We start from the raw sequence: 22,979 nt of genomic DNA, 5'->3' as shown, positions 1-22,979 counted from the left end.
CCCTGAGACAAGCTGCCTTCTCCTGGTTTTACTGAAGGCCTGGTACCATGCTAACTCCTTGGGGCAATCATTCGGGGGGGCGGGGGGTGGGGGGGGGGAGGAGGAATCAAGGCCAATGGACAAAAAGCGCTCCACTTCCTGGGCTCTTTGACCGAAATGCACCAAGGCCCCCGAGTTCTGCTCGCAGAGAGCCTGGGAAGCTCAGAGAAAGGCTTGAATCCAGCCACAGCCTTTTCTCATGGGAAGGAGATCAGCCCACCCCCACCCGTCTTCCTTCTGGGGGAGGAGGGCCTAGCGGAAATCATGGCCACCCCCCACCCCTGCCCCCCACCGCCCTGCCATAAGGCCCAGGTAGTAAAGTCATTCAGAGCAAGGATGGCAAAGACGCGGGGATCAGACAGAACTGGGTTACTACTTCCTGCCTGTGGACCTTCTGGAACTCACCTCTTTGGGCCTCAGTTTGCTCATCTGTAAGTTAGGGTTAAGAATAAAACCTTCCTCACAGGGTTGCTATAGGGATCCAGGAACATGATGTATGCAAAGTGCCACGTACGCAGCCTGGCGTGTTGAAAAGACCCGGTGAGGCAGCTTAATGATACTAGCGGTCCTTCTACAGAAATGTGTCCACCCACACGGCCCCCTGCTGTGACTGGCAGACCGGGATGATCACACCCTGTCGGAGAAGGACTGGAGGAGTGTGGGAAGGGCCGGCGTGGCCGAACGGCGGGGGCCCAACTTGGACCGGGTAGGAGAGCGTCTGCTCCTCTCGCCCTCACCCCAGCGCCCTAGACATCCCACCTTAGGGCCCAGCTGATGTCCCTTGGGAGCCCCACAGCCTCCGCAAGGAGTGACCGCAGTTGGAAGCTGCTCTAACAGGGGGCCGTCCCAGCCTGCCTCCCCTGGTCTGAAAACGCAAGGCCCCTAGCCTGCGGGGAGGGACTGTGTGCCTCAGTCCTGGTCCTTCATGCAGACCCCAAGGCTTACCGCTGACCGCCCCGCGCCAGTGCACCCCCTGCTGCCGGGTCAGATGGACCAGCTCCGACACGCTTAGAGAGAGGCTCTCACCAGGTTTTGTGACCTACATACCCCGTCTGACAATACCCGTCGATCCCCTTGAGAGAGAGCCAAGGTTGCAATGTTTTAAACACACGTTGCATCGTACGACACATTTAAAGCAGATCGGTGGTCATAAATTTGGATCAAATCGGTACCACATGGGTACACGATAATACTCACAGTGTCTAGGCAGCATGGCTGGTCCCGAGCGGGGTGGGGGCAGCATGGGGCCTGCTGGCACCCTGGGCTTTGATCCTAAGGAGCTAGGGAAGGAGACTGCCTGCTGGCCTGGCTGGTCACTGAGAGGGATGCCAGGCCTGGTCCAGCCGCCCAGGGGTGGCGGTGGTGGGCAGAACCGATCATTAGCAAACTCTGCAGGCCACGAAACATCTTTGCTAAGAGTTCAGTTCCACCCATGCTGAAAGAAAGGCTCCCTGCCTGTGTATCAGGTCGCCAGGACGGAGAATTGAAGCAGACGTGGGTCTGTCGGTTACCCCATGGGTTCCCCTTGCACCCGAAACACAGGGGCCGTCCTACGGCCTCTGCCCCGGTATGGTGCTCCGACCGCCAGCGCTCACTCCTCCCTGGGTGCTGGGGTGGGTGCCTGTTACCAGCATCCAGCTGTCTCCTCTGCACGCCCCCTTCCAAGTACAGAGGGGAGGAGAGAGGAAAAGAGACAATAGGTAGATAGACACAAGAAGGAGTTCAGGGGATAAGCCTCCACATTCCAGGGAAGGCACAGGGAAGACAGCCCGTGCACAGCTAGCTTAGCCTAGGCCGACACCCTCTGAGTAGACACTCACTTCTGTGTCTGGGCCAGAAGACTGGCCCCTGGGCTCGGACTCATGAGACCTGGCCTCCGATTCCAGCATGATCTTTCGGCAGCCGTGCAACCTTGGGCAAAGGACTGACTTCTCTGAACTTCTCATCTGTACGCGGGGGGGATACAGAGCTCTAACGGGCCACGGTCAGGACCGGTGGGATAGGGAGCACGTGGACTTTGGCTAAACCAGAGATGGGAAGTCCCTGGGCACCTGTCCCTGGGCACCAGCATCCTTGTCTCGGCGCTCCGACGGGAAGCAAACTTTTGCCTGAATATGGTGGTCACTGGCTCGAGACACCCACAGCCCCAGTGGGTCTGGGGCAGTGGGATGGGCACTTGTAGCCTCTTGAGAGTCCCTTGACACCTGGCCCTGAGCTGAGGCTATTCCCTCCTCAGAAAAATAGACCCCCAAGCTCCTTTCTGGATGAGCCAGATTTCCAGTGGGCCCGCGGATGCAGATGCCTGCCGTGGCACACGGTTTCCCCGCCGCTGGCATCGCGGTGACTCTGGGGGAACTTCTGGCTGCCTGCACGGAACCAGGAGGCAGCAAATTTTGTAAGCCTGTGTGTGTGGATGGAAGCAACCGCAGAGGCTATAATTTCCACTTCCTGACACAACACAAATTTCTCAGTTTGTGCAGAACTAATTAAAGGTCTCTCAGGTCTTGCCATTTTGGCCCCCTGCCCCCCCGCCAAGCTCCCATAAAACAGTGCGGTGATGGCAGCCGCCCGATTATAGAGTGTGAGGAATGTGCTTCTCCAGAGCAATCTTTCCCGTTCCCAAGTCCCTCCCCCTTCTCGTTCTCCCTCTCCTTCCTGCGTCCTTCCTTCTCCTGGCGCTGGGTCTAGAGGGCTGCATGAGGCTCCTTGTGGCAGGTGGTACCACGGGAAGGACCCAGGCCTGGGCTGGAGTTCCTGCTCTGTCCCTGAGGAGCCATGACACTTTGGGCAAGCCTCAGTGTCATTTGTTAAACAGGAGAGTAGCACCGGCCTCAGGGTGCCTGGGCGGCTCAGCCGGTTAAGTGTCCGACTTCGGCTCAGGTCACGATCTCACGGTTCATGAGTTCGAGCTCCGCGTCAGGCTCGCTGCTGTCAGCCCAGAGCCCGTTTCAGATCCTGTCTCCCTCTCTCTCTGCCCCTCCCCTGCTCTCTCTCTCTCTCTCTCTCTCAAAAATAAATAAGCATTTAAAAAAAAGAAAAAAAGAATAGTACCAGCCTCGCAGCGTGGTTTTAGGATTAGAAATAACGCAGGTCACATTGAAGGACAGCCTGGGCACATGGTAGGCATTCAGTAAGTGGTGGCTATTATTAGCATCATTTGTAAGTTATTATCGTTATTGTAATGACTGCCCCTGGGCCTTTGCTCAACTTGTCTCCCTGTCTAAAGTGCCATGTCCCTTCAGATCTGCTGGTTGAAGGATCACCGTGGTGGATTAAAAACGGCCATGGATGCTTTGCTATTCCTTCCACAAGAAGTGGAGGCGGCGTGTCCTCCAGCACCCCACTGACGCGCGTGACTTAGCCACGTGACTTCCTCTGACCAATAGGATAGCAGAAAGTGTGATGCCTTGACCGCTTTGGAAAAGCTCTGTGCTCTCAATATTTGCGGGTTTGAACACTGCCCTGGGCCTGCCATGCTGTAAGAAAACCTGTGTAGCCTGCCGATGGCTGAAACGCCACACGGGGGAGAACAGAGACACCCAGACCACGGCCAGCACCAACCCCCAAACGTGTGGATGAGACCGTCTTGGCCTCTCTGGCCTTTCCACCCATCGTCTAACGCAACGGCCCGAGCGAGCCCAGAGGAGACCAGCAGAACTCCCAGATGGCCAATCCACAGAACCAGAGTGAGAAATAAATTACCACTTGAAGCCAGGAAGTTTGGGACGGTTTGCTACACAGCTACGGATAACCGATACGCCCACCCATTCACCAAGATTGAGCCCACAGGCTGTTTTCTCCCAGAAGACTTCCCAAACGCCTCCCAGCCTGGGATGAATCTCTCTACCCCACTACCCATATTCACACGGTGCTTTGTGATGGTAGCTTAGCACAACCTGCCTTCACCAGGATTATTTGTACAGGAATCTCTGTCTCTCTGGACTGCAAGTTGCCAGAGAGCGGGGTTGGGACCCCACCTCCATATTCCCCACCATGCTCAGCATGGAGCTCTGCCCAGGGCAGGCCCTGGTAATCTGTTCCCATTTACCAGGCCCTCAGGGGGCCAGTGAGAACCTGACTGCCTTGGTACAGATACAGGGCCCGCCCCAGTTGGTGGTAGGGGACCCACCTGAGTCTGAGGTCTGGCTGGGCCACTCATCACCTAAGGTCTTGCCCCTCTGAGCCTCCTCCTCCCCCCAGTGGAGACGCAAACTCCTGTCCAGCCAACCTCACAAGTGTGAGGCTCACACTGGGCAAGCGTGTGTGCAAACACGCATGGGCACAAGTCCTGACCCCGCATGCGTCATGGTGAAGACCCACTTGGGTTACTAGGGGGGGCGGGAGGTAAGATCCTTCCTTCCCCCTCCCACTCCTCCTTACCTTTCGGCCGTGGTAACCCTGGATTCCTGGGTCTCCCTGGGGGAACAAAGAGAAGACCGTTAGTGGGACTTTCCCAAATTCTGGCTCGCGCTGTCGCCCTCACAGTGCCCTTCCTCTTCTCAACGACTGCGAATCCTCCCGACTTCCAGCCAACCCTGGATCAATAGCTCTGCTTCCTGTGAAACACACGTGCGACGTGGTTGGGCGCGGTCAGTGCTTTGCGACTTCTTGTCCCCAGAGCCCCGGGGTCCCCGGCTTCAGAGGGAGAGTCTGTTTGACACTTTGGGCCTCCACACCAGGTCTCACTAGAAACCCGATGACCCTGCAGGTCCCTTCCGGTTCTGACTCCAGGTGAATCGCTCTTTTATTGGGACGTTGTGACAGTGCCCCGGGCATCAAGCTGGAGTTTCCAGCCAGACTCTAAGCTCCTCGGAGGGTGGGGCCGCGGCTCCCATACTCGTCATCATGCCTGCACACAAAAGTGTGCAATGCCTAGGGGACCCAGGCAGTTCCCAAGAGGGGAGTGGCGCTTTGGGAGCGAGCCAGGCGTGATCCGTCCCTCACTGAGGTCCCTCTCAGCTCCTTACTCGGCAGCCTTAGGCGCCGAGTCTCCCCCCGCAGACAGCGCTCCCACCCATTCAGTGCGTCACCCCAAAGGGCCCTCACCTTTGGTCCTGGAGGCCCAGGTAAGCCCTGTGGAGGCAAGAGCAGGGTGAGTGGAGATGGGCTCTGCAGGGAGACAGTGCAGGTTAGGCATGTGCGCGGTGGAGGCCGGGCCAGGGGAGGGCCCGAGCAGCGATAATGAGTTCTGGATGTGCTAGGGAGCGGGTCTAGAAGATCCTGGACTGGTATCTGAAACCTGCCGAGGGCACACGGGGACGACAGGCTCGAGGGCCTCTTTGGTGCCATGTGGGCACCGTGGGCATCTCTGCTGTGCCCGCCCACTGGAAAATATTTGACAGTGTGGTTTGGTCCAGGTCCCCGCCCACCCGCCTCCTAATTGGGACCCCTCCCTGGGAAGCCGACCTTGCCCAACAGAGCCTTGGTTTTGCCTTTCTTTGGCCCTGTCAGCCTCCTGAAGAGCCTTCTGTCTCCTTCTGCCCCAGGGCGCTGTGACCACGGCAGTCAGCCGTGGGGAGGTGGTGTGGGCCCAGGGCCCGCGGGAGCCCAAGGGAGAGGCGAAGGAAGGCTGTGGCTCCACTGTGGTCTGGGGCGTAGGTGTGGGCAGCGAACGTGGGCTGAAGAAAACCAAGATGCCCAAATCTGGTCTGTTTCAATTGGTTTCAAAACATGCTTCCTGGTTTTTCTTCTTTATAAACAACCTAACAAAGAAAACCATCTGGCTCGGGTCCAGTGAGTAGGAACCCAATACGTTGGGGTAGGGGTCGTCAAAGAAGTAGATTTTGAGTACTTTGTTGGTTTTCTTGCCTGGGTTGGGTTCAGGTCCCTAAGTTTCACTTCCTTTCAGGGTTTCCATTTTCCCATCTCCAAACCCATAGAAGTGAGACTAATATTTCTCCCCGGGGTCCAAAACAGAAATATTTAAAATCTATTGTGGAGGTCAAGCTGGGCGGGAGAGCTGGCAAGCTAGGTTTTCACATTGCTGAGGTGCCAAGCTGGGTGCCCTGGGCGGCCAGGGCTGTTGCCCGGCATTGGTAGCAACCTCAGCTACACCGGACCTCGGCATCGGTGGCAAGAGCAGCTGAGGGGCCCAGGTTTGTGGCCGAGTGACCTGGAAAGTAGCTGTTGTCATCGAGGACTATTTGGCAGGGACATCGCTGACCTAGCAATTCCCCACCTCTGGGAATCTGTTGCAGCGAAAGAATCAGAGATGCACACACACATTTATGGGCAAGGCTATATATTACAGAAGGAACTCATTAACTATTTGTAAATAGGCCCAGCAGCAGCCCTAAGATCCACATCACGGGGGACTTCGGCCATAGGGAAGGGAGTGGTTTATGATATTAAGTAAAAAACATAAGAGGACACAAACCGTTATATTATTCAGCACACTTGCGGACCTGGAAAATGCGTGAGTGCCGCTACGTCTAAGGAGAAAAATGGAAGGGCCCTCCGAAATGTTAATAACGGGGAACTCTATGCATAGGGCAAAATAGACGCTTTAAAACACTTTGTCCGTCTTCGAAATTTTTCTCAATGAATGTATGATGCTTTTGGCATAAGAAGGATAAAGGTTTCTTTCAATCATGTGAATAAACCATGTTGAACAGATGTTGCCTTTAACCCTGTCCCTTCAGAAACATATGGCCTTAGTCTTACCTCGAAGACTGAGAGGACCCATTTTCTGCAAAGAAGTCCAGGTTATTCTGCCCTGGTTCTCTGTTGCATTAAATAGGCCAGGAGAGCGGGGTCTTGACCAAGGCTTGGGAACCTTGGTGGCTTGACCTACTGCCTGAGCGTGGTCTGGTCTGGAGGGGGCACCTGTTGACCACCCTTGGCTACAGCAGTGATCCAATCCTCAGGCTTGATTCAGGGTCCCCCTGGCTTACCAGACATCCAGATTGGCTGGAAGGCGGCCCAGGGGTGCAAAACCCACATACAGCAGCAAAGGCATATTCATTAGGGTGCCGGGTGGTCAGATGGCCCTTAGCTACCTTCTTCAGAACCCACTGCCCCCAACTCAGGTTTTTCTAAGCCCAGGGGTCAGGGGACAGCCTTCAAAGGCGGCCCTGGGAACTTTCTTTCCAAGCTCTTCTCTGCCGAGGCTGGGAAAGGGGCAACCTCTTAGTGATTCCCTGCCTGGAAAGCAATGACTGGAATTGAGGCCTGGCCCCAGGAGCTGGGTTTTCAGAACCAGAGTTCAACAGTTGAGTTGGGCAGGGATGGGGAGCTTCTTGCGTGACCCGCCTACGTCCAATGGCCTTGCCAAGGTGTTTCTGCCTGTTAGGCGGGGACCCAGATTCTTGTCAGTTATGCAAAGTTGGGATGCTTCCAGAGAATTCTTGGGACAAACCTTGGGAGAGGAGGTGGTAGAGAGAGGAAGGAGATACTTACGGGTGGCCCCATGGGCCCTGGCAGTCCCGGGGGCCCCAGAGGTCCGCTCGGTCCAGGGGGGCCTGGTGGCCCCGGTGGTCCTTGGATACCGGCCTGGCCCTGTTCGCCCTGAGATTGGTGGAAATGAGAGTTAGAGGGAGACCCTCAGGGCTGGGGAACGGCTCCCGCCCCAGTGCCATGCACCCGGTGAGGGCCCTATCGTGGGCTCTGGTGGGAAGGCGGTGGGGCGTGACGGTGATGATGCCGTGGTGGCGGCTGCATGCAGGGACCAGTGGCAGCAAGGAGACGGCCAAGACATTCGGCTCCCAAGAGGAGGGGTCCAGAGAGGATCTGCCACACGAGCAGCTGGCCCCCGAGCAGAAGCCCTGCCGGGACCAGAGGCAGAGGAGTGAGCGAGAAGACCCCACCTGACCTCGAGCATATTTGCGGCCTGGTCAGATGGCCGGGGTCCAGCCCAGGTGGTCCTCAGCCTGGCCTGCCTCGGCTCCTCCCTCCGTGTGAACGGTCACATCCTCTCTCTACACCCACCCGCCGGGCATCGAAGGAGAGCAGTACAATCCTGCTTCCGTTTCCTGCCGCAGGATTTTGCTGTCTGATTGTCTGACTCGGACGGTCAAAGGAGGGCCTTAGGTCACAGGCCGCAGAAGTTGGTGTGGCTCACTAAACAACTGGGTGAGTGATTTTATGTAAAACATTTGGGCTGGGGGCTTCTGATGGCACAGGGAGAGCCCTGTCCCTCGAGGCCCACATTCCTACGGGTGATCACGGACCGAGCCCGGGGTCCAGGTGGCCTGGGTTTCCCCTCCCCCATCCTTCCTGCGTGAGGCCTGCTTCTGTCACCTACATGATCTGTGCCTGGCTTCACAGGACAATTGAGTTGGCAACCCTGAACTTGGTTGAGTTTTGAAACCGTAAAGTGCTTTATGCCCATATGGGTCTCGGTTAGTGTTCTTTTGCCCCACCCCTACTCCTCAGTCAGCTGCTCTGAGCCCAGCATTTGTCACCCACCGTCCCTGTGCCCAGGGTGGACCGAAGGCCCAGGGAGCTAGGGGTGGCATCGGGTCCCCCCCCGGAGGAGGAGAGAGCCTGGCCATGTGACCCAGATCATGGGATTGGGGGCCAAGCCGAATCATCCAAGATCTAGGCCGATGCTGTCATATTATTTTCTAAGCGACCTCCCCACGGACCATCTGGGCCCAGCTCCTGTGAGAGGGAGCCCATCCCTGCAGATGGCCGGGCGGGTGTGCGAGAGCTCCAGGCTGGGATGCAGGGGGACACAGGCGGCCGGAGGTGCGGCTTCAGTGTGCTCTCGGCAATTCCCACAGGAGGAAATGGTGAGTCCAGGTGGGGGCGCCCAGCTTCAGAAGGAGGACTGTGGGATCCTAGCAGCACCTGCTTCAACCTCCCTTGGCCGGGACGTGCTGGCGCAGATGACCCGGGGTTTCGTCCTGCTGCCCGCTCTGAGAAGCCGCTGGAGGGCGTGGAGCGTCCATGGTGGAGGAGGCAGGGGCAGCGATGGGTCACAAGTCGCGTTTTGCAGAAGAGAAAACGGGCTTGGAGAAGTGGAACTCCCTGACGGAGGCCACGTGGAGAATTCAGTGGGGAGCCAGGACCCAAACTTGGAACTCCGGACTATTCTTATTCATTCCAAATAAGCACCCCCCCCCCAGAAAAAACGACTCACTGTCCAACTTTCTGCACTTTGGGAGTGACCTCCAACGCCATCTGCTAAGTACATCGTATTTCATACAGTGTCCTCTGTCAGCAGATGTTAGACCCAACGTTTAAGCCTGTTACAGAGCCTGTAAAATCAATACTGGTTTATCGATAGGAAACGGACAAGCCTTTCTATGTCCCATGAGGGCCGACAGCATAAAAATCTTATTCTCCGGGCAAAACCTGCACCAAGCAGAGGAGAGGCCCCCGTTCTTCCCTCCCTACTCCGGAAACCAGGTCAGGGCAGCACAGAAAGTTCTGGCTCACCCGCGCCCTGCTCTTGAAAAGGGAGGCAGTAACACGCAGTGGCCTGGATCGAAGCCTGGGCCCCTCTCAATTTCTTCATCTGTAAGATGGGGATGACGATGACGGCACCCGCCCTGGCGGGTGACTGGTGTGACATTACAAGAGCTAATCCGTGTGGCATTCTTACAGCAGTGCCTGGGGCCCGGCGAGGGCTCAGCCTACAGCAGCTAAAGCAACAGAGGCCAGGAGGTGGCTCTCGGGGGTTGAGGCGAATGGCCATTCTGACAGCAAGACAGCTCTTCTGGAATGGGGTCTGACACTGGGGTGCGGGGGGATGACAGAGGGGTGGGCCTGGTGCCTCTCTGAGCGGCCGGGGGGCCCCCTGAAGAGTCACGCTTGGAGTAAGCCTTGGGAGCACATGGAGACTCTCGAGGATTTGGCCGCTGTAATGGGATATGTGGGCTCGGGTGGCACATGCATCACGTGTCCCTCTGTATTTTTAGTTGTTAATTGGAGTGAGTTTTCAGCCTCGTGCAGCCAGGTGCCTCAACACGCTGGCCTCTGGGCTCGTGACTCCTGAATATGGCCAGATGGTGGCTCCAGGCCCTGCCGTCAGGCTTTCAGGGAGCATCTCCGAGCCCTGCCACGTCCAGCATGCCCACGGCCTTGGGGGTAGCTCCTGCCCAGCGTGAGGAAGGCCAGGGGCATCAGCGGCAGCCGCGGGCTGCCTGGCCTGGAATCAAGCTGCAATGCTTCTGCCTGGATTCCCAGCTCTGTGGTCTCTTGTTTTCCGTTCTTGGTCACCTGGTCCTCTCCCAGCCGCCTTGGGTTCATAAGGCAGGAAGAAGGAAGCAGTTGCTCATAGCCATTACACCTGTTGGTCGTGGGCCACATTCCCCCTCCAAATTCCCTCACTCCTCAGACTCAGGTTACAAGCGATCAGGTGCTAAGTGATCCATTTCTAAATATAAAGGGTGTGGGTCCAACTGAGCGAGCCGGGAGGGTGGGGTCTGAAGACCCGGTTGCCGGGCTCCCATTCTGCCACTTGCTGTTTGCGTGACCTTGGGCACAAATTTACTTCTCAGAGCCTCGATTTAATCATAGCACTGAAACAATGCGAGGAGCAATGCCGAGTGCTTTGCACACACAATACCCCCGCGCAGTAGGAACTGCTATTATCCTCGTTTTACAAACGAACACCTGAGGCACAGAAAGGTTAAGCAATTTGCCCCAAAGCCCACAGCTAATAAGAGTCCGAGAAGCTGGGTGCTCTGTAAGTTACTGGCTGCTTGACCTTGGGCAACTGACTTACTGTCTCCGAACCGTGACTTCCTCATAATAATAATAATAATAGTAATAGTAATAAATAGGGATGATCATGCCTAAGTCATAAAACCGCCGAAAGAAGTAGATGAAGTCACATCTGTGCAACGCACAAGCCCAGTGGTGGCTGTCGCTGGTGACTGTTATGAGGAACAGAGGTGTGTGACAGTTGTGGATCTCCTGGGCTTGGGTGTTGTGTATTTCTACGTCCATGACATTCGTGGGTCCGTCTTTGTCTAATCGAATGTAACTGAAGTAGAGTGAGGTTCTGGCTTAGTCCATCGTCCCTGCTGGCCCGTCGGGGCCGGGAGACCCGCCAAGCCCCTGGGGAAGCCACTCGTGGTCTGGACAAAGGGAAGGTGTCTACCTGGAAGGTCCGCCTTTTTATGACTGGGGGTGGAGCCAGTCGCACTGAATTGAGGAGAGGCAGCAGCTGAGGAGAAAGATGAGTTGGAAGGCCAGAGGGCAAAGGCCAAAGATCGCAGATGTTCAGAAGGATGCCGAATGTCGCCAGGAAGGCAGGGTGGCCAAGTGGGAGGGGAGGAGAGGAAGAGAGAAGAGTGATTAGTGAGCATGAGGCACAGTGAGGGAAGGTGTGGACGGGGCCCTCTCGCGGCTCGTGGGGTGCAGCACCGAGCTTGCCCTTGGATGGCACGGCATCCCCGAAGGGCAGCGGCCCTCGGGGGTTTGGCCAGCAGCACCCCCGGCCCGGGAGAGTGGGCCTCTTCGGCTGGGCCGTAGAGGCCTCGTGACACACAGCCCACCATTGCACTGCTGTCCCTTCCTGTCCCTGGGGGTGGATGGGGGCTGTCTGGCCAAGGGTGGAGCACACAGAGGCTCCGGTGGGGAGCCACGGGACTGGCTACATTGGTACTCGAAGCCAAGCTGGTCTGTGGCAACCTCTGGGTCGAACGAGAAGGGCTGGTGTCAGCAAATCTGGGGAGGACGGTCAGGGGCCGTGCCAAGTTGGGCTCCCAGGGGCTGAGCCGACCGAGGGTGTGGCTGATGTGGGCACAGGCTAAGTGCTACTGAGGTCCCTCCCCCACCCCCCCCCGGGGGCCGGTGGGTTTGGAAAATAAAGGCTGGGCAAAGATGTCTCCAGCATGTTCAACCACTTTTGGGGGGAGGCAACTCTCCATCACATTATCTGATGTGATTTTCATTTCTGGAAATTCTCGTTGCATTCAGTCTCCCTACCAATCAAAACTGAGCACCCCATGGCTTCGGGAAGTGGTCAGAACCCGTGTGACAGCGAAGATGGCACATAATTGACCTCCCGTTTCTGAAGGCATTTTCACTCACACGAAGCCCCCGGGATGAGTGTTAAGAAGTGGGGGCTCCCTGGGCTGAGGAGGGGAGGCCAGCTGTGGCCCTTCTAGGTCACTGCTGCCTGGAGGGACTGCGGCCGCCCCGAGAGCCCAGCCACCTCCCACTGTGGGGTCTGGGGACGTGCAACGTTGGGCTCTGCGTCCAGGGAGCCTCTCGGCAGAGAGGGGCCCAGAGTCCTTCCAGAATCCACAAACCTTCAGGGTAATGATCTGACTGGAGCGCAGAGACGAAAAAGTGCCGCTTGGGTGCTCCTGGTATGGGAGGGGACCGAGGTGGCAGAGACAGGGCGATGGGGGCGTGAGGGCTGAAGTCCACACACACCAGGGGCCCTGCTCCCCGCCCCAGGGCACTCCACCCCTCCGCTCCCTACCCCTCCCCTCCCTCCCTCCCTGGGATGCTGCAGGCTGGAACCGGGGCAGGGACCAGCCCAGGTCCCCCATTATCTTGTGGGCCTGGAGGCCTGCCACCCCACCATGCCTGCAAGCCCCTCGGAGAACCACCAGAGCACTCTCCCTAGATGCCCCCTGCATCTAGGATAAATAAACTTCCAGATAAACTTCCAGCTGCCTCTCCCTGTCCGTCAGCTGAGCCCCCAACCAAATCCACTCTCCTCCCGGCCTGACTTGTGCCCTACACTGCCATCGTCATTGGCTTGCTGCACTCCGTGGCCACGGTGCTTCTGGAGCCTTCTATTACTGCTCTCTCCCTCTTCTTGTCTTCGGTTGAGGGGCAGAGAGCCCTCCCCCACATCCACCCCCACACGTTCACTAAGGAAACACTGCCAAAGCGTCTGCTGCCCTGTTGTCTTTGGTGCTGGGGGATGCTGTCTTTCTTTCGGGTAACATAACAATCCTGTGAGCCCATCGTTTCAAATAAACACAGCTGACCTTCTATTATTGTATCAGGATCAGGCTGGCCGGAACACCAGGGCCCCCACGTCCCTGGAGATCATGCCACTGACGGGCTAGTTCTGTCTGTGCTGCTACCGGTCTGTGCCCCCTGCCCGGGCCCGGCGCAGCTGCCCATGTTGTGGACCCCCTGCATCCTCTCCCAGGCCCAGGAACCCAGGGGTCAGAGTCCGGGTGGCTGACCACTGCTAGCGAGGCCCTTCCAGTGGCCTTCTGGAGCCAGACAGACTCTGAGCCTGACTTGTGCTTGTCTGCAGTCCCTCAGTCCCCTTGCCCCGTGGGGCTGGGCAGCCAGGGAAGCCACACTGTGTGTGTGTGTGTGTGTGTGTGTGTGTGTGTGTGTGTGTGTGTGTTTCTGGGCACGATAAGGCCCAGGGCACAGAGATGGGCACCTAAAGATGCTAGCCCTCCCTACTCCTACCGCTGGGGTCCGAGAGTGGCGTTTTTCTGGTCCCAGCTCACCGGGGCCCTCGATTGGAGGGCACACGTCTCTGCCCTCCCTATCCCAAGAATGACCCCCTGCCATCAGTGCACCCATCTGAAGCTTCCTAATGGGCTGCAGCAGGCTTTGGGCTCTGTATTCAGGGGCAGAGCAAGGAAAAGGAAGGAGCTGGGGCGTGGGGGGCGATTGGGAGACCCTCCCAGCTCAGAAATCCCCACCCTGCTCGGAGAGGGCCTCCTCTGTTCCTAAGGAGGCACAGCGGAGATTTTGTCCTTGAATCGCTGCGGCCAGCTCTCAGTTGTCTCCCACCACTGAGGTTGGGGTCATCTGAAATAATGACTAACCCAAAAGTCCCTCTGATTCAGCCCGGGCGGGCCGCCAGACACACGCACTCAGCCACACACACACACACGCACACTTGCACAAGCTGCACAGCCTCATGGAGGAGGTGATGTGTGGAGGAGACGCAGGGCTGGACGCCCGGAGTTCCAGACACAAATATGCCGGAAGGCTGGCAGGCCCTCCAGCACAGGGACAAACATACAAAGACACACCCGGGGGTGGGGGGGTGGGGTGGGGGGGAGAACATGGGCGCTGGAGACCAGCTCTGCACAAACACACCGCTGACCCCCGGGCGCCTTCCTGGGGGCCAGCCATCCCCACGGCCACCGCGCGGGCTGCTGAGTGTTCCCCAACCTCTGTAGGTGCTGGGGGCCCAGGGAGGTGAGGCTGAGCAGGGGGCTGTGCCCCAGGGAGGCTCAGTTTTAGGGGTTCACTTACCCGATGTGGGTACTCTCCACACTGACCCTGGGGAAGGGAGAGAAGAGGCTGGCGTTAGGCACTTTTAGGGGGAATCGTGCCCTCAGGGGTCCCCCCCACATGCTCATCGCCCACCGGCCCTGCTCTGGTCCTGCACCAACTCCCTCCCTCGCCCCTGGCTGGCAGCAGAGAAGAAGCCCCAAGGGCCTGCCTGGCTCTGGCCCCACGGATCCCAGGCAGGATTCCGCTGCCATACCCCCACGTGCCACGACCGCACTCAAGAGTTATGCTCCTGGCCTGGCTGCAGGTATCTTCCAGAAAGGTCGATGCTCTGGGTGCATCCCCCCAGTGGCCCCTGAGCAGGAGCCCGTGGATGGGAACTCCAGATACCAAGAGGGCTGGGGGCCACGGGGCCCTCGGAGACGCCTTCTCTGAGGTGGGGGTGCCAGGCTCCTGTGCCATTCGCCTGAGGCAAGCCCAGCAGAGCCTCCATCAGAAACGTAAGGAGGTGGAGAATGTAGGCAGCCAGGAAAGGAGCCAAGCCAGTTTGCAAACTGACACCTCAAAATCCTAGAGCTCACGGCGGCGCATCAGGAAGCACTTGGGGGTGGCGGGCGGGCAGGGGAGTCTGAGAAAGGCCAGGCTCCGAGCCACCCCTCCCGCCGAGGAAACACCTCCCAAAGGCAGCTTCTCTCTTCTCTCTCACACACCGCAGCACCGCCGGGGATGCCCCCGTTCTGCTAACTTTTGAAAATAGCCGCTCTGGACTGCTTTCTAACATGGGGGGCGGGGGCGCTGTTTCCTGAGATGAAGGTTCTGGAAAATTTCCATCAGGCTTACCTTTTCTCCTTTTTGTCCTTGAGGTCCCTAGGAAGAGACGGAAACGACAGAGTTAGAAAGTGAAGCTGAGGCCACAGGGGCCCGAAGCCTCCCTGCTGGGGGCCCTTAGGGCCAGGTACTAACCGGCTGTCCTCGGGGACCCGTCAGGCCCTGCGGGGAGGAAACACACACAGGTCAGTGGGCGCCCAGAGGGTGGGCGGGTTCAGGGATGCGGGCCTGGGTGGGGATCGAGCTAGGACCTGGGGCCCCCAGGTGGGTTTTGGGATGCAGGGGCCTGAAGGCTGGGCTCCGCCGCCCATGGCTTGGTCTTCCTGTGCCCGAGATGGTGGTGCGGTCTCTACACCAAGCGTCGGCTTCTCGGTCCCTCAGCGGGTGTGACTAGGCGTGCCTTGTCCCCCGCGTGCGGCCACGATGAACAGACGCCATCCCTCAGGCGTTGCGCCATCACCGTCTCACGGGCCGGCTGGGAAGGAGGCCGCTTTTACACGCCGGGTGGTATTCTGCCATGTGGGCTGCCCGGCCCCACGCATGCCCATCTCCTCATGGAGCCAAAGAGTAGAGGTGGAAAGCCTCTCAGGAGACACCGGCACATTCTATCTTCCGCCCACCACTGCCTCAGCATGAAACCCACGGAGCCAGAAGGGCTTCTGGGTACGTGTGGGGGGCCGGGGCAGCGCTGTGGACACTGGGGGCTTTGGAGAAACGTTTGGTGAGAGACAGGAAGCAGGATGTTGGCTACCTAAGCCACGTTCCGGGCCCCTCAGAGGAACGTAAGGGGCCTTGGGGCTCCTCCTGGGGTGTCTTGTCAAGTTTGCACGGCTGAAAAAGAAGCCTGGGTTCAGGGTGGACCCTTGGTCCTTGAGGAGGACACAGGGTTCAGCTGGTTGTCTCAGGAGCTGGCCAGAGGCTGGTGTTGGAGAGCCCGCACGACCGGCGTGGAGGTTAGAGGGGAGGACGGGTGTGTCAGGCTTTGAGGACCCGCTCTGAGGCAGGCTTTCAGCATGCCGCACCCACGCTGGCCCACGAAGAAGGTGCTCATGTCAGGTCCGCCTCCCAGATGAGGTGACGGAGACAAGGTCCTGCGGCTCAGTGAGTGGGGGCACTGGGACAAGAGCCGGGTTTGCTGACGGCAAAGGTCCAGCTGTTTCCACTCTGCCACACTCTTTGCACTGGGCTGGGGCTCAGAAGGCAGGGCTTCTAGACTTGGCTAGAGCCACAGCAGTGCCCCAGGCCCTGGGGCCCGGAGGTCGCTTCCAGCCACCATCCTGAGGGCCTGTGAGGATCCACCTGCTGGACCGGTCTCTTTGGGGCTTAAAGAACTCAGGGCCCCCTGGGACGGGTCCACGTGGGGGAGAGGAGCGTCTCTGGCCCCTGACTTGTCGAGTGGACCAACCGCCAAACTGGGAAATTCCCAGGAGGTTCATGGGAGGGGACAAGTGGCCTCGGGACAATCCATGTGGCATCCAGCCCACGCGGTTGACCAAGTGTTCAGAATGAGGCCAGCAAAATGCGACGCATCCGGCAGGGAAGCAGACTGCAGGTGGCCGGGCCACTCCCTCTCACGACAGAGACAGGCATATGACGAAGGGGAGGGCCGGGGGCCGAGGAAAGTAACACCAAGGTTGGGAACCACAGAGACTTGGAGCATCCGGTCCAGATATCCCAGACGGTGGCCCGTGGGACAACAGTGGTCCCGGAGGTATCGTGTTGATGTTTTATTTCAATTAGCTGCTAACAGTTAAGAGCAAGGAGAATACAACACAAACCTGGATTTCAAGTCTCTCTAAATATTTCAAGGTCCAACAACAGATGGCACCGATGAAATCTAGCTGGACAGCGGCTGCCCCTTTAAGACAGGTCGTGGGTGATGTGCTAAAGGCTCTTGTCACACCTCCCCTGTGCCAGGCACTGTTGTGAGCACTGGGTGTGAATGAGCTCCTCCCACCCTGACGGGCGGCCCTGAGCAGTGGGATAAGACGTGAATTCAGAGTCCTGGCTCTCCTTAATGGCACGCGTGGGATCCCTGATCCTGTCTACACCTTACATTAGGTTCTCGGAGCTACTGTGGGGTGGCCGGGGCAGGGGTGATCCCCTTTTGAGGTGGGGACACAGGCTAAGCACATGAGAGTGAGCCCCCCCCCCCCATATGGGATACCTAGCCGAGGGGAAACCATCTGGGGACGGAGGTGAGCGGGAGACAGGCAGATGATAAGCAGGCCAAAATAATTACACTAGAGAGTGTTGAATTAGTAGCTCGGGATCCCTGGGCCAAGCCAAACAGAAGCTTAATGGCTCTGTGGTCTGGCCGATTTTGATGGATGGCTAAGACCCAGGCAGGGGGTCTATGACACCGGTGTGGCTCATGGGAGATGGGACCGCCTCACCTTTCCGCCTCCCCCCAAGTTACTTCTGACCCCCAAACAGACAAGGGAGACTCATGGTGGTTAAGGGGAGGGGGCAGAGGGATGGCAGAGGAAGAGCCCCATAGAAGGGTTCCTTTCCTTCAAGACCGAAGGCCCTGGCAGCAGAAAGGAGGTGTGGTGGACAGGTCCGATCTCACCCCATGGGTCTCAATCCTAGCCCTCTTATTTAGAAGCTAGGTGGCCTTAGGCAATACGCTCAACCACTCTGTGCCTCGATCTCCCCTTCTGTAGAGTGGGGATAATAAGCTTTTATGAGGATTACAAAACAGTGCCTAGCTGACCATCATTACCACTTCTGGGTTGCCACGGACTATGTTATGGTAGCATCCAGGCCAGTAGGAAGGGGAAGAAGGTGGCAGGGAGAGGGTTGAGGGAATAAGCACCCCGAACTCCTGGCATCTAAGCCCCTATGCCTCTAGAACAATGGCAGCACGGAAGTGTATTCCTGCCATGGTCTCCATTGCTTCATGCATGTGCACAGCACGCTTGGAACGGGGAGGCGGAGGGGGTGGGGGTGGGGGGGGGACAACAAGAAATGCACCTGAAGGGGAGGTGGCTGTGACGGACAGGAAAGCTGGTTGGGCCCCTGGATTTCAATGCCAGCCCTTCCATCCACAGCCTCCAGGGCCTCACTGTTCTATTTCCAGTTCTGTGGCTATTTTAAGGACTTGCCTCCCTCAGGGCCTTTGCACATGCTGTTCTCCCATGTCCAGGGTGCTCCTTCCCATTCCTTTTTCTCTTAGTTAAACCGTCATCCCTCAGGCCCTGGTTCAAGTCTTTCTCGGAAGGTCTCAATGATCCTCAGCCTGGGTGAGATGTTGTTACACCAAGGCTTCTCAGAGTCGCTGGCACTGCCTTTTTATAGCACCGATTGCCAAGGCAATTTGTTAATGACTCGAGTGATTATTTCAGCGTATGCTCCCCCGCTAGACTGTGAGCTACAGCACGGCAAGCACTGTGTCTTTCTTACTCCTGTCTATATCCCCGGCAGCTGGCGCCGTGCCCAGCATAGTGCAGACACTCGACGAGAATGTGTTAAAGGAAGGTAGGAGGCAGGGAGATAGGGAAGGAGAGAGGAAACTAAGGAGGGAGAGAGGCAATGAAATGTGGAGGGAAGGAGTTAGAGAATTGGGTTTGGACCCTCTTTTGGATGCTCCCTGGCTGTGTGACTTGAGGCCAGTTACTCAGGCTATCTGAGCTTCCGTTTCTACAGCCGTCACGGAGCTCCTAGTAGGATCTGGAGCACAGGGTTATTATAGTGACGATAAATGAGATAACACACGCCTCGCGCTTAGCCCTGTGCCCACCACGTAGAAAACCGTCAATTAACGTTAGCTGGGTCTGAGGGAGCTGAGTTTTCAAGGGTCCTGTGCGTTGTAGGAGAGGCTGGGGCAAAGGGCAGGTCTCCCTACCCACCCCCGAAGCTATGCCCCTCTTCCGGCGGGCAGGGTTCTGGCCTCCCGTGCCCTGGGCGCACCCCAGTTGTGAGTGGAGAGTGTTTTCACGTCTGCGCTTGGAGCAAGACACGCACCAGAGCCGGGCTGGACGGGGAGGCGGGGAGCCTGCACGTTCCGGCCAGTGGCAGGAGGGTTGCTCCTAAAGTAAAGGTGACCACCCCGCGAGGCTGGAACGGATCCCAGCCCCGGGCTGGCCCATCTGCTCTTAACGGCCCAGCAGTTCCGCTGCAAAGTGGCCCCCTCCCCTGGAGTGGGCGGCCCCTGACAAGAAGAGGCCTTTCCCTTCTGGAAGGAGTGGCCTGGGGGAGACTGTAGAGACGGGAAATTCCTTTAAAAGGCTCTGTAGAAGGTGGAAGGGACCCGGAAGCAGGTGCGGGTAACAGTCTGCTTCTCCGAGTCTGCTCTGTGCCCAACGGGGGCAGGAGCGCCCAGACTCCAGAGCCGGTTGCAGAGAAAGTGCCAGATGGGCTCCCCGCCCGCGTGAGTGAATGCAAACTGCAAACTGAGCCCCGAGGCCGAGACCAGTGGCAGCTGGGGAGTTTGGGAGCACCAGCCTCTGCCCCCGTGGGACACTGGCGACCTCAGACTCTCTCTGGACCTCCCTTTCCTCATTTATCAGGTGGAGAAGCCCCCCGCCCAGCTCTCCCTGCTGCGTTGATGTCAGGACCTAGGGGATGTGTTGTGTACAGCTGGGGAGCCACCTGCCTGTCCCTGTGGGCCCCCTCTGCCGGGCGGTGCTTGGCTGGGGCCCATGAGGCCTGGGCTGACCCCCCGCCCCTCAAGGGAAGGCAGGAAAGCTGGGGGTCTTACCATCTCTCCTTTGGGTCCGGGGTGGCCCTGGAAGAAGAAGAGTGTGAGTGCCAGGTACACGGTACCCCAGAAGCCCCCGGCCTGCCCCGCGGGGCTGCTCCCTCCATCACCCACTGCTCATTTTGCACGTCCTTCCTCCTCACCTGTGTTCTCGCTCCCTTGAGCTGGCACCCCATCCTGGACCCACTGGCTCAGACATGGCCATTTGCCTGCTGCCTTTGCTGGGTCTTTACTTAGCAGTGGCCAGCCCCTCAAGAGCCCTGCCCCAGGCACATAGCCGGGGAAGCTTTGGGGGACGCCAGTTCTGGGAGAGGAGACGGATGGCCACTAGACCCTTCGCTGTACTCAGCTCTGGCCTGCAGTGGGGGACTGACCAGGTGGGCGGCCAGGCCCTCATGTGGAGGATGCCAGCCGCTCGGGGGCGAGGGAGCGCGTGGGGCACTCGCTGCCTTCCCTTGTCATCTCTGAGGGCATCAAAGGTGCCGAGCTCTCCTCCAGCTCACTCTTTCCCAGGAGTGGGAAGGGGTCTCTTTCCCCCCCACAAACATTTGGGTCTCGGGCCCACGTTGAAAGGATTGAAATGGACAGAGAGAGGAGCCATGGACGGGGGTGCGGAAACTTGGGTGTGTGGGGGGCTCAACCGGGATGGGAGACCCAAGGAGAAGGGGAGGGGCCTTGGGGAGCAGGTGCCCAGGCTCCATTTAGAGTCAGTGCCTTGAGCTCTCCACCCCTCTTCTCTCCCTGCCACCTCCTTGCCTCACTCCTTACTGCAGCCCCTTCCAAGGGCACCCCAGAATCACCAAATTCTAGGAGTGGCTCTTGCTCTGGATCTGAGAGCTCAGCTCGGGGGCTGTGCATGGGCTTCTGCCCAGGGGAGGCCTGCTGGGGCCAGGGGCACTTCATTCTAATGGCCCCTCCCCACCTCCCATGGCAACAATTTCCCGCCCCAGGAACTTTCATTCTATCTGGAGCTCCTCCCGTGGAGCTAGGGTCTTGCAGAAGGACTAAGGACCCCGAGAGGGTGCACTCACCGGTTTTCCATCTAGCCCGATGGGACCCTGAAAGAGGAAAGAGGCCAAATGTGAGGATAGCATCACAAGTCTTCTGCCAAAGAGGCAGCTCGGGGCAGTGGTTAAGGGCACAGGTTCTGGACTCCAAGTTAGAGCTCAAGAGTAGGCTCGGTGACTTACTGGTTTGGTGACCATGGGTAAGCTGAAGCCTCAGTTTCTTATCTTAAAATGGGGATGCGACTAACAGTCTTCCACGAGGGCTCTTTGTGAGGAGTGAATGAAATGCCCCCTGTCCAGTGCATGAGGGACAACTTGATGGGTGACAGTCGCCATTGCGATCACAGACCTCCTCTTTGCTCCGAGTGGAAAGTTAAATGTATGTTCCTAGAAAGCCTGGGGCTGGCCAGCACCGGGGCCTGGGGAAAAGAAGAGCCAGCTCCCTCTTAGAGCCTATGGTAGACCCCTCGGGCAGGGGTCACAGGACATCCCCATGGCCACCACACAGCCTCCTGCAGGCGGATCTGCTCTCCACGCCAGGTCGGAGGTTGCTTCCCTGAGGCGCATCGTCTGTTCCACATTCCAGTGTCCTGCTGGGGCTCACCCAGCCTGTGACTTCACTCGCCTGTCCCTGTCCTGCTGTGTCTTCCTCTCCCTGCGATTTTCCCTGCACTCGGGGCCAAGTGCTAAGCTGCTCTCCTCGGCTGCTCTCCGTGAGAGGCTGCAGGAGAAGGTCCTTACTGACCAGGGTTGGAAGGTCAAGAGCAGCTTGAGGGCTGGCCCCACATGAAGTTGAACCCAGCCAGGCCCAAGGGTCACCGGGGACACAGCCAATCTCAGCCCTCCCTACTTACCGGAAATCCAGGAAAACCTCGAGTGCCCGGCTGACCCTGGAAAGAGCAGGAGAGAAGAGAAGATGGGAGCTAAACCAAGTCCCCTGGTTCACTTTCGCTCCCAGGGGGGTCTGTGGTTTCCCTCCCACTGCTCTGGGGTCATCTGTGGGAGCTGGACAAGGATGGAAATGAACACCAGAGAAGCCTCCTTCAGGGACGGTGGAGGGGGGGGCGGCAGGGAAAAGGAGATGCCGGCACCCCTCGGGGTTTCCCGGGGCGGGGCTTCACTGCCTCCATGCTCTGGAACCCCGACATAGGAACAGGTGGCTGGAGAGCAAGGATGGCGGGGACCAGCCTGCAGCACCCCAAACTCCTGCTCTGCGATCTCCTGCGTCCTTTTTATTGACACAGTCATCACCCGTGGCCCCTTATGTGAGGTTGGTTTGGATATCAGCAGATATCAGAACCTAACCTTAGGAATGTGTATTTCCTGACCCACATGGGTCAGATTGCTGGATTTTTTTATCCACCCTGGCCGGCAGGGCTCCCTGGTTGGGTAACCTCTGGGTCCCCCGGTCTTTGTGCCCATTCGAGCCCACTTTCCTGGAGGTGTAGGTGTTTGGGCTGGAGACTAGAACTGGCTGGTCACAGCCCGGTGGCTTGTGGCCAAGGCTCAGGACAGCGTGAGGCCACGTGGACCCAGGGGCTGAGGAGGGCTAAGCAGGAGGTCAAGGCTAGCGGTCTCTTCTCCTCACGTATCGTTCACAGCCGACCTCAGTCTCACCACCGGCCCCACTTTCCCTACTCTTTGCTCAGGCACACGCTCACCTGCTTTCCCTGGACATACCGCACCTTTCACACGGTTAGCCCTCAGCCTGGCATCCCCCTTTGACTGAGATGGCTACAACGTCCTCTCAAGCTCGGGCTTTTGAGCCTGGCAGACCGAGTTCTAGTCCTGCCTCCACCCGCGGTGGCTGTGTGACGAACCTCCTTGGACTTCCCTTTCCTCATTTGGGGGTGGGGATCGCAGGATAACCTCACAGGGTCATTGAACTACATTCGATGACACTGGGAAAGCCGGCTGAAATGGTAGCTGTTTGTTGGACTGAATGGAACCTAGGAGCACCAGAATGAAGCAAGGTTGCTTTGACCCGGTACGCCTTCGGGGCAATGGAGGATGGTCCCTGCCGAGGGGTGGTTTCAAAATCAGACCCCATTCGGAGGCAGATTTCTCTGCATCCATCTGCCGTGAACCTGGAATATTCCAGGTTCCTGGAATTCTCCAGGCTGCTTGGAGAATTAATCTATGCATAAATTTATAATCCATAATTATAATATGATCCCAATCCCAGTGAACTGGGTTGTTGCTGGAGGCTGCTTCCTCGAAGCCACGGACAGCAGTGCCCGGAGGCCTCTGCTCAGGGGACACAGCTGAGTGGGATGGGGACC

The 22,979-nt window shown here is 58.2% G+C and overlaps 1 protein-coding gene across 1 annotated transcript in view; it reads right to left on the bottom strand.

Moving 5' to 3' along the window:
• Positions 1–22,979, bottom strand: part of COL13A1 (collagen type XIII alpha 1 chain) — an 80,086-nt gene that overhangs the window by 44,653 nt on the left and 12,454 nt on the right. Inside the window, exons 5-14 of the mRNA XM_086679884.1 lie at positions 21,552–21,587; positions 20,722–20,748; positions 19,691–19,717; positions 15,124–15,150; positions 15,001–15,027; positions 14,182–14,208; positions 11,090–11,155; positions 7,438–7,545; positions 5,086–5,112; positions 4,420–4,455 (exon numbers count right to left, since the gene is read on the bottom strand). Of these exons, the coding sequence (XP_086536010.1) occupies positions 4,420–4,455; positions 5,086–5,112; positions 7,438–7,545; positions 11,090–11,155; positions 14,182–14,208; positions 15,001–15,027; positions 15,124–15,150; positions 19,691–19,717; positions 20,722–20,748; positions 21,552–21,587 (408 nt within the window). The remainder of the gene's footprint in view (positions 1–4,419; positions 4,456–5,085; positions 5,113–7,437; positions 7,546–11,089; positions 11,156–14,181; positions 14,209–15,000; positions 15,028–15,123; positions 15,151–19,690; positions 19,718–20,721; positions 20,749–21,551; positions 21,588–22,979) is intronic.

This window comes from Puma concolor, chromosome D2 (assembly GCF_028749965.1).
Source record: "Puma concolor isolate L17-30 chromosome D2, mPumCon1.1.hap2, whole genome shotgun sequence".
Lineage (NCBI taxonomy): Eukaryota > Metazoa > Chordata > Mammalia > Carnivora > Felidae > Puma > Puma concolor.
The sequence above is the reverse complement of the archived record's forward strand: the minus strand, read 5'-3'. Positions and strand labels throughout refer to the sequence as shown.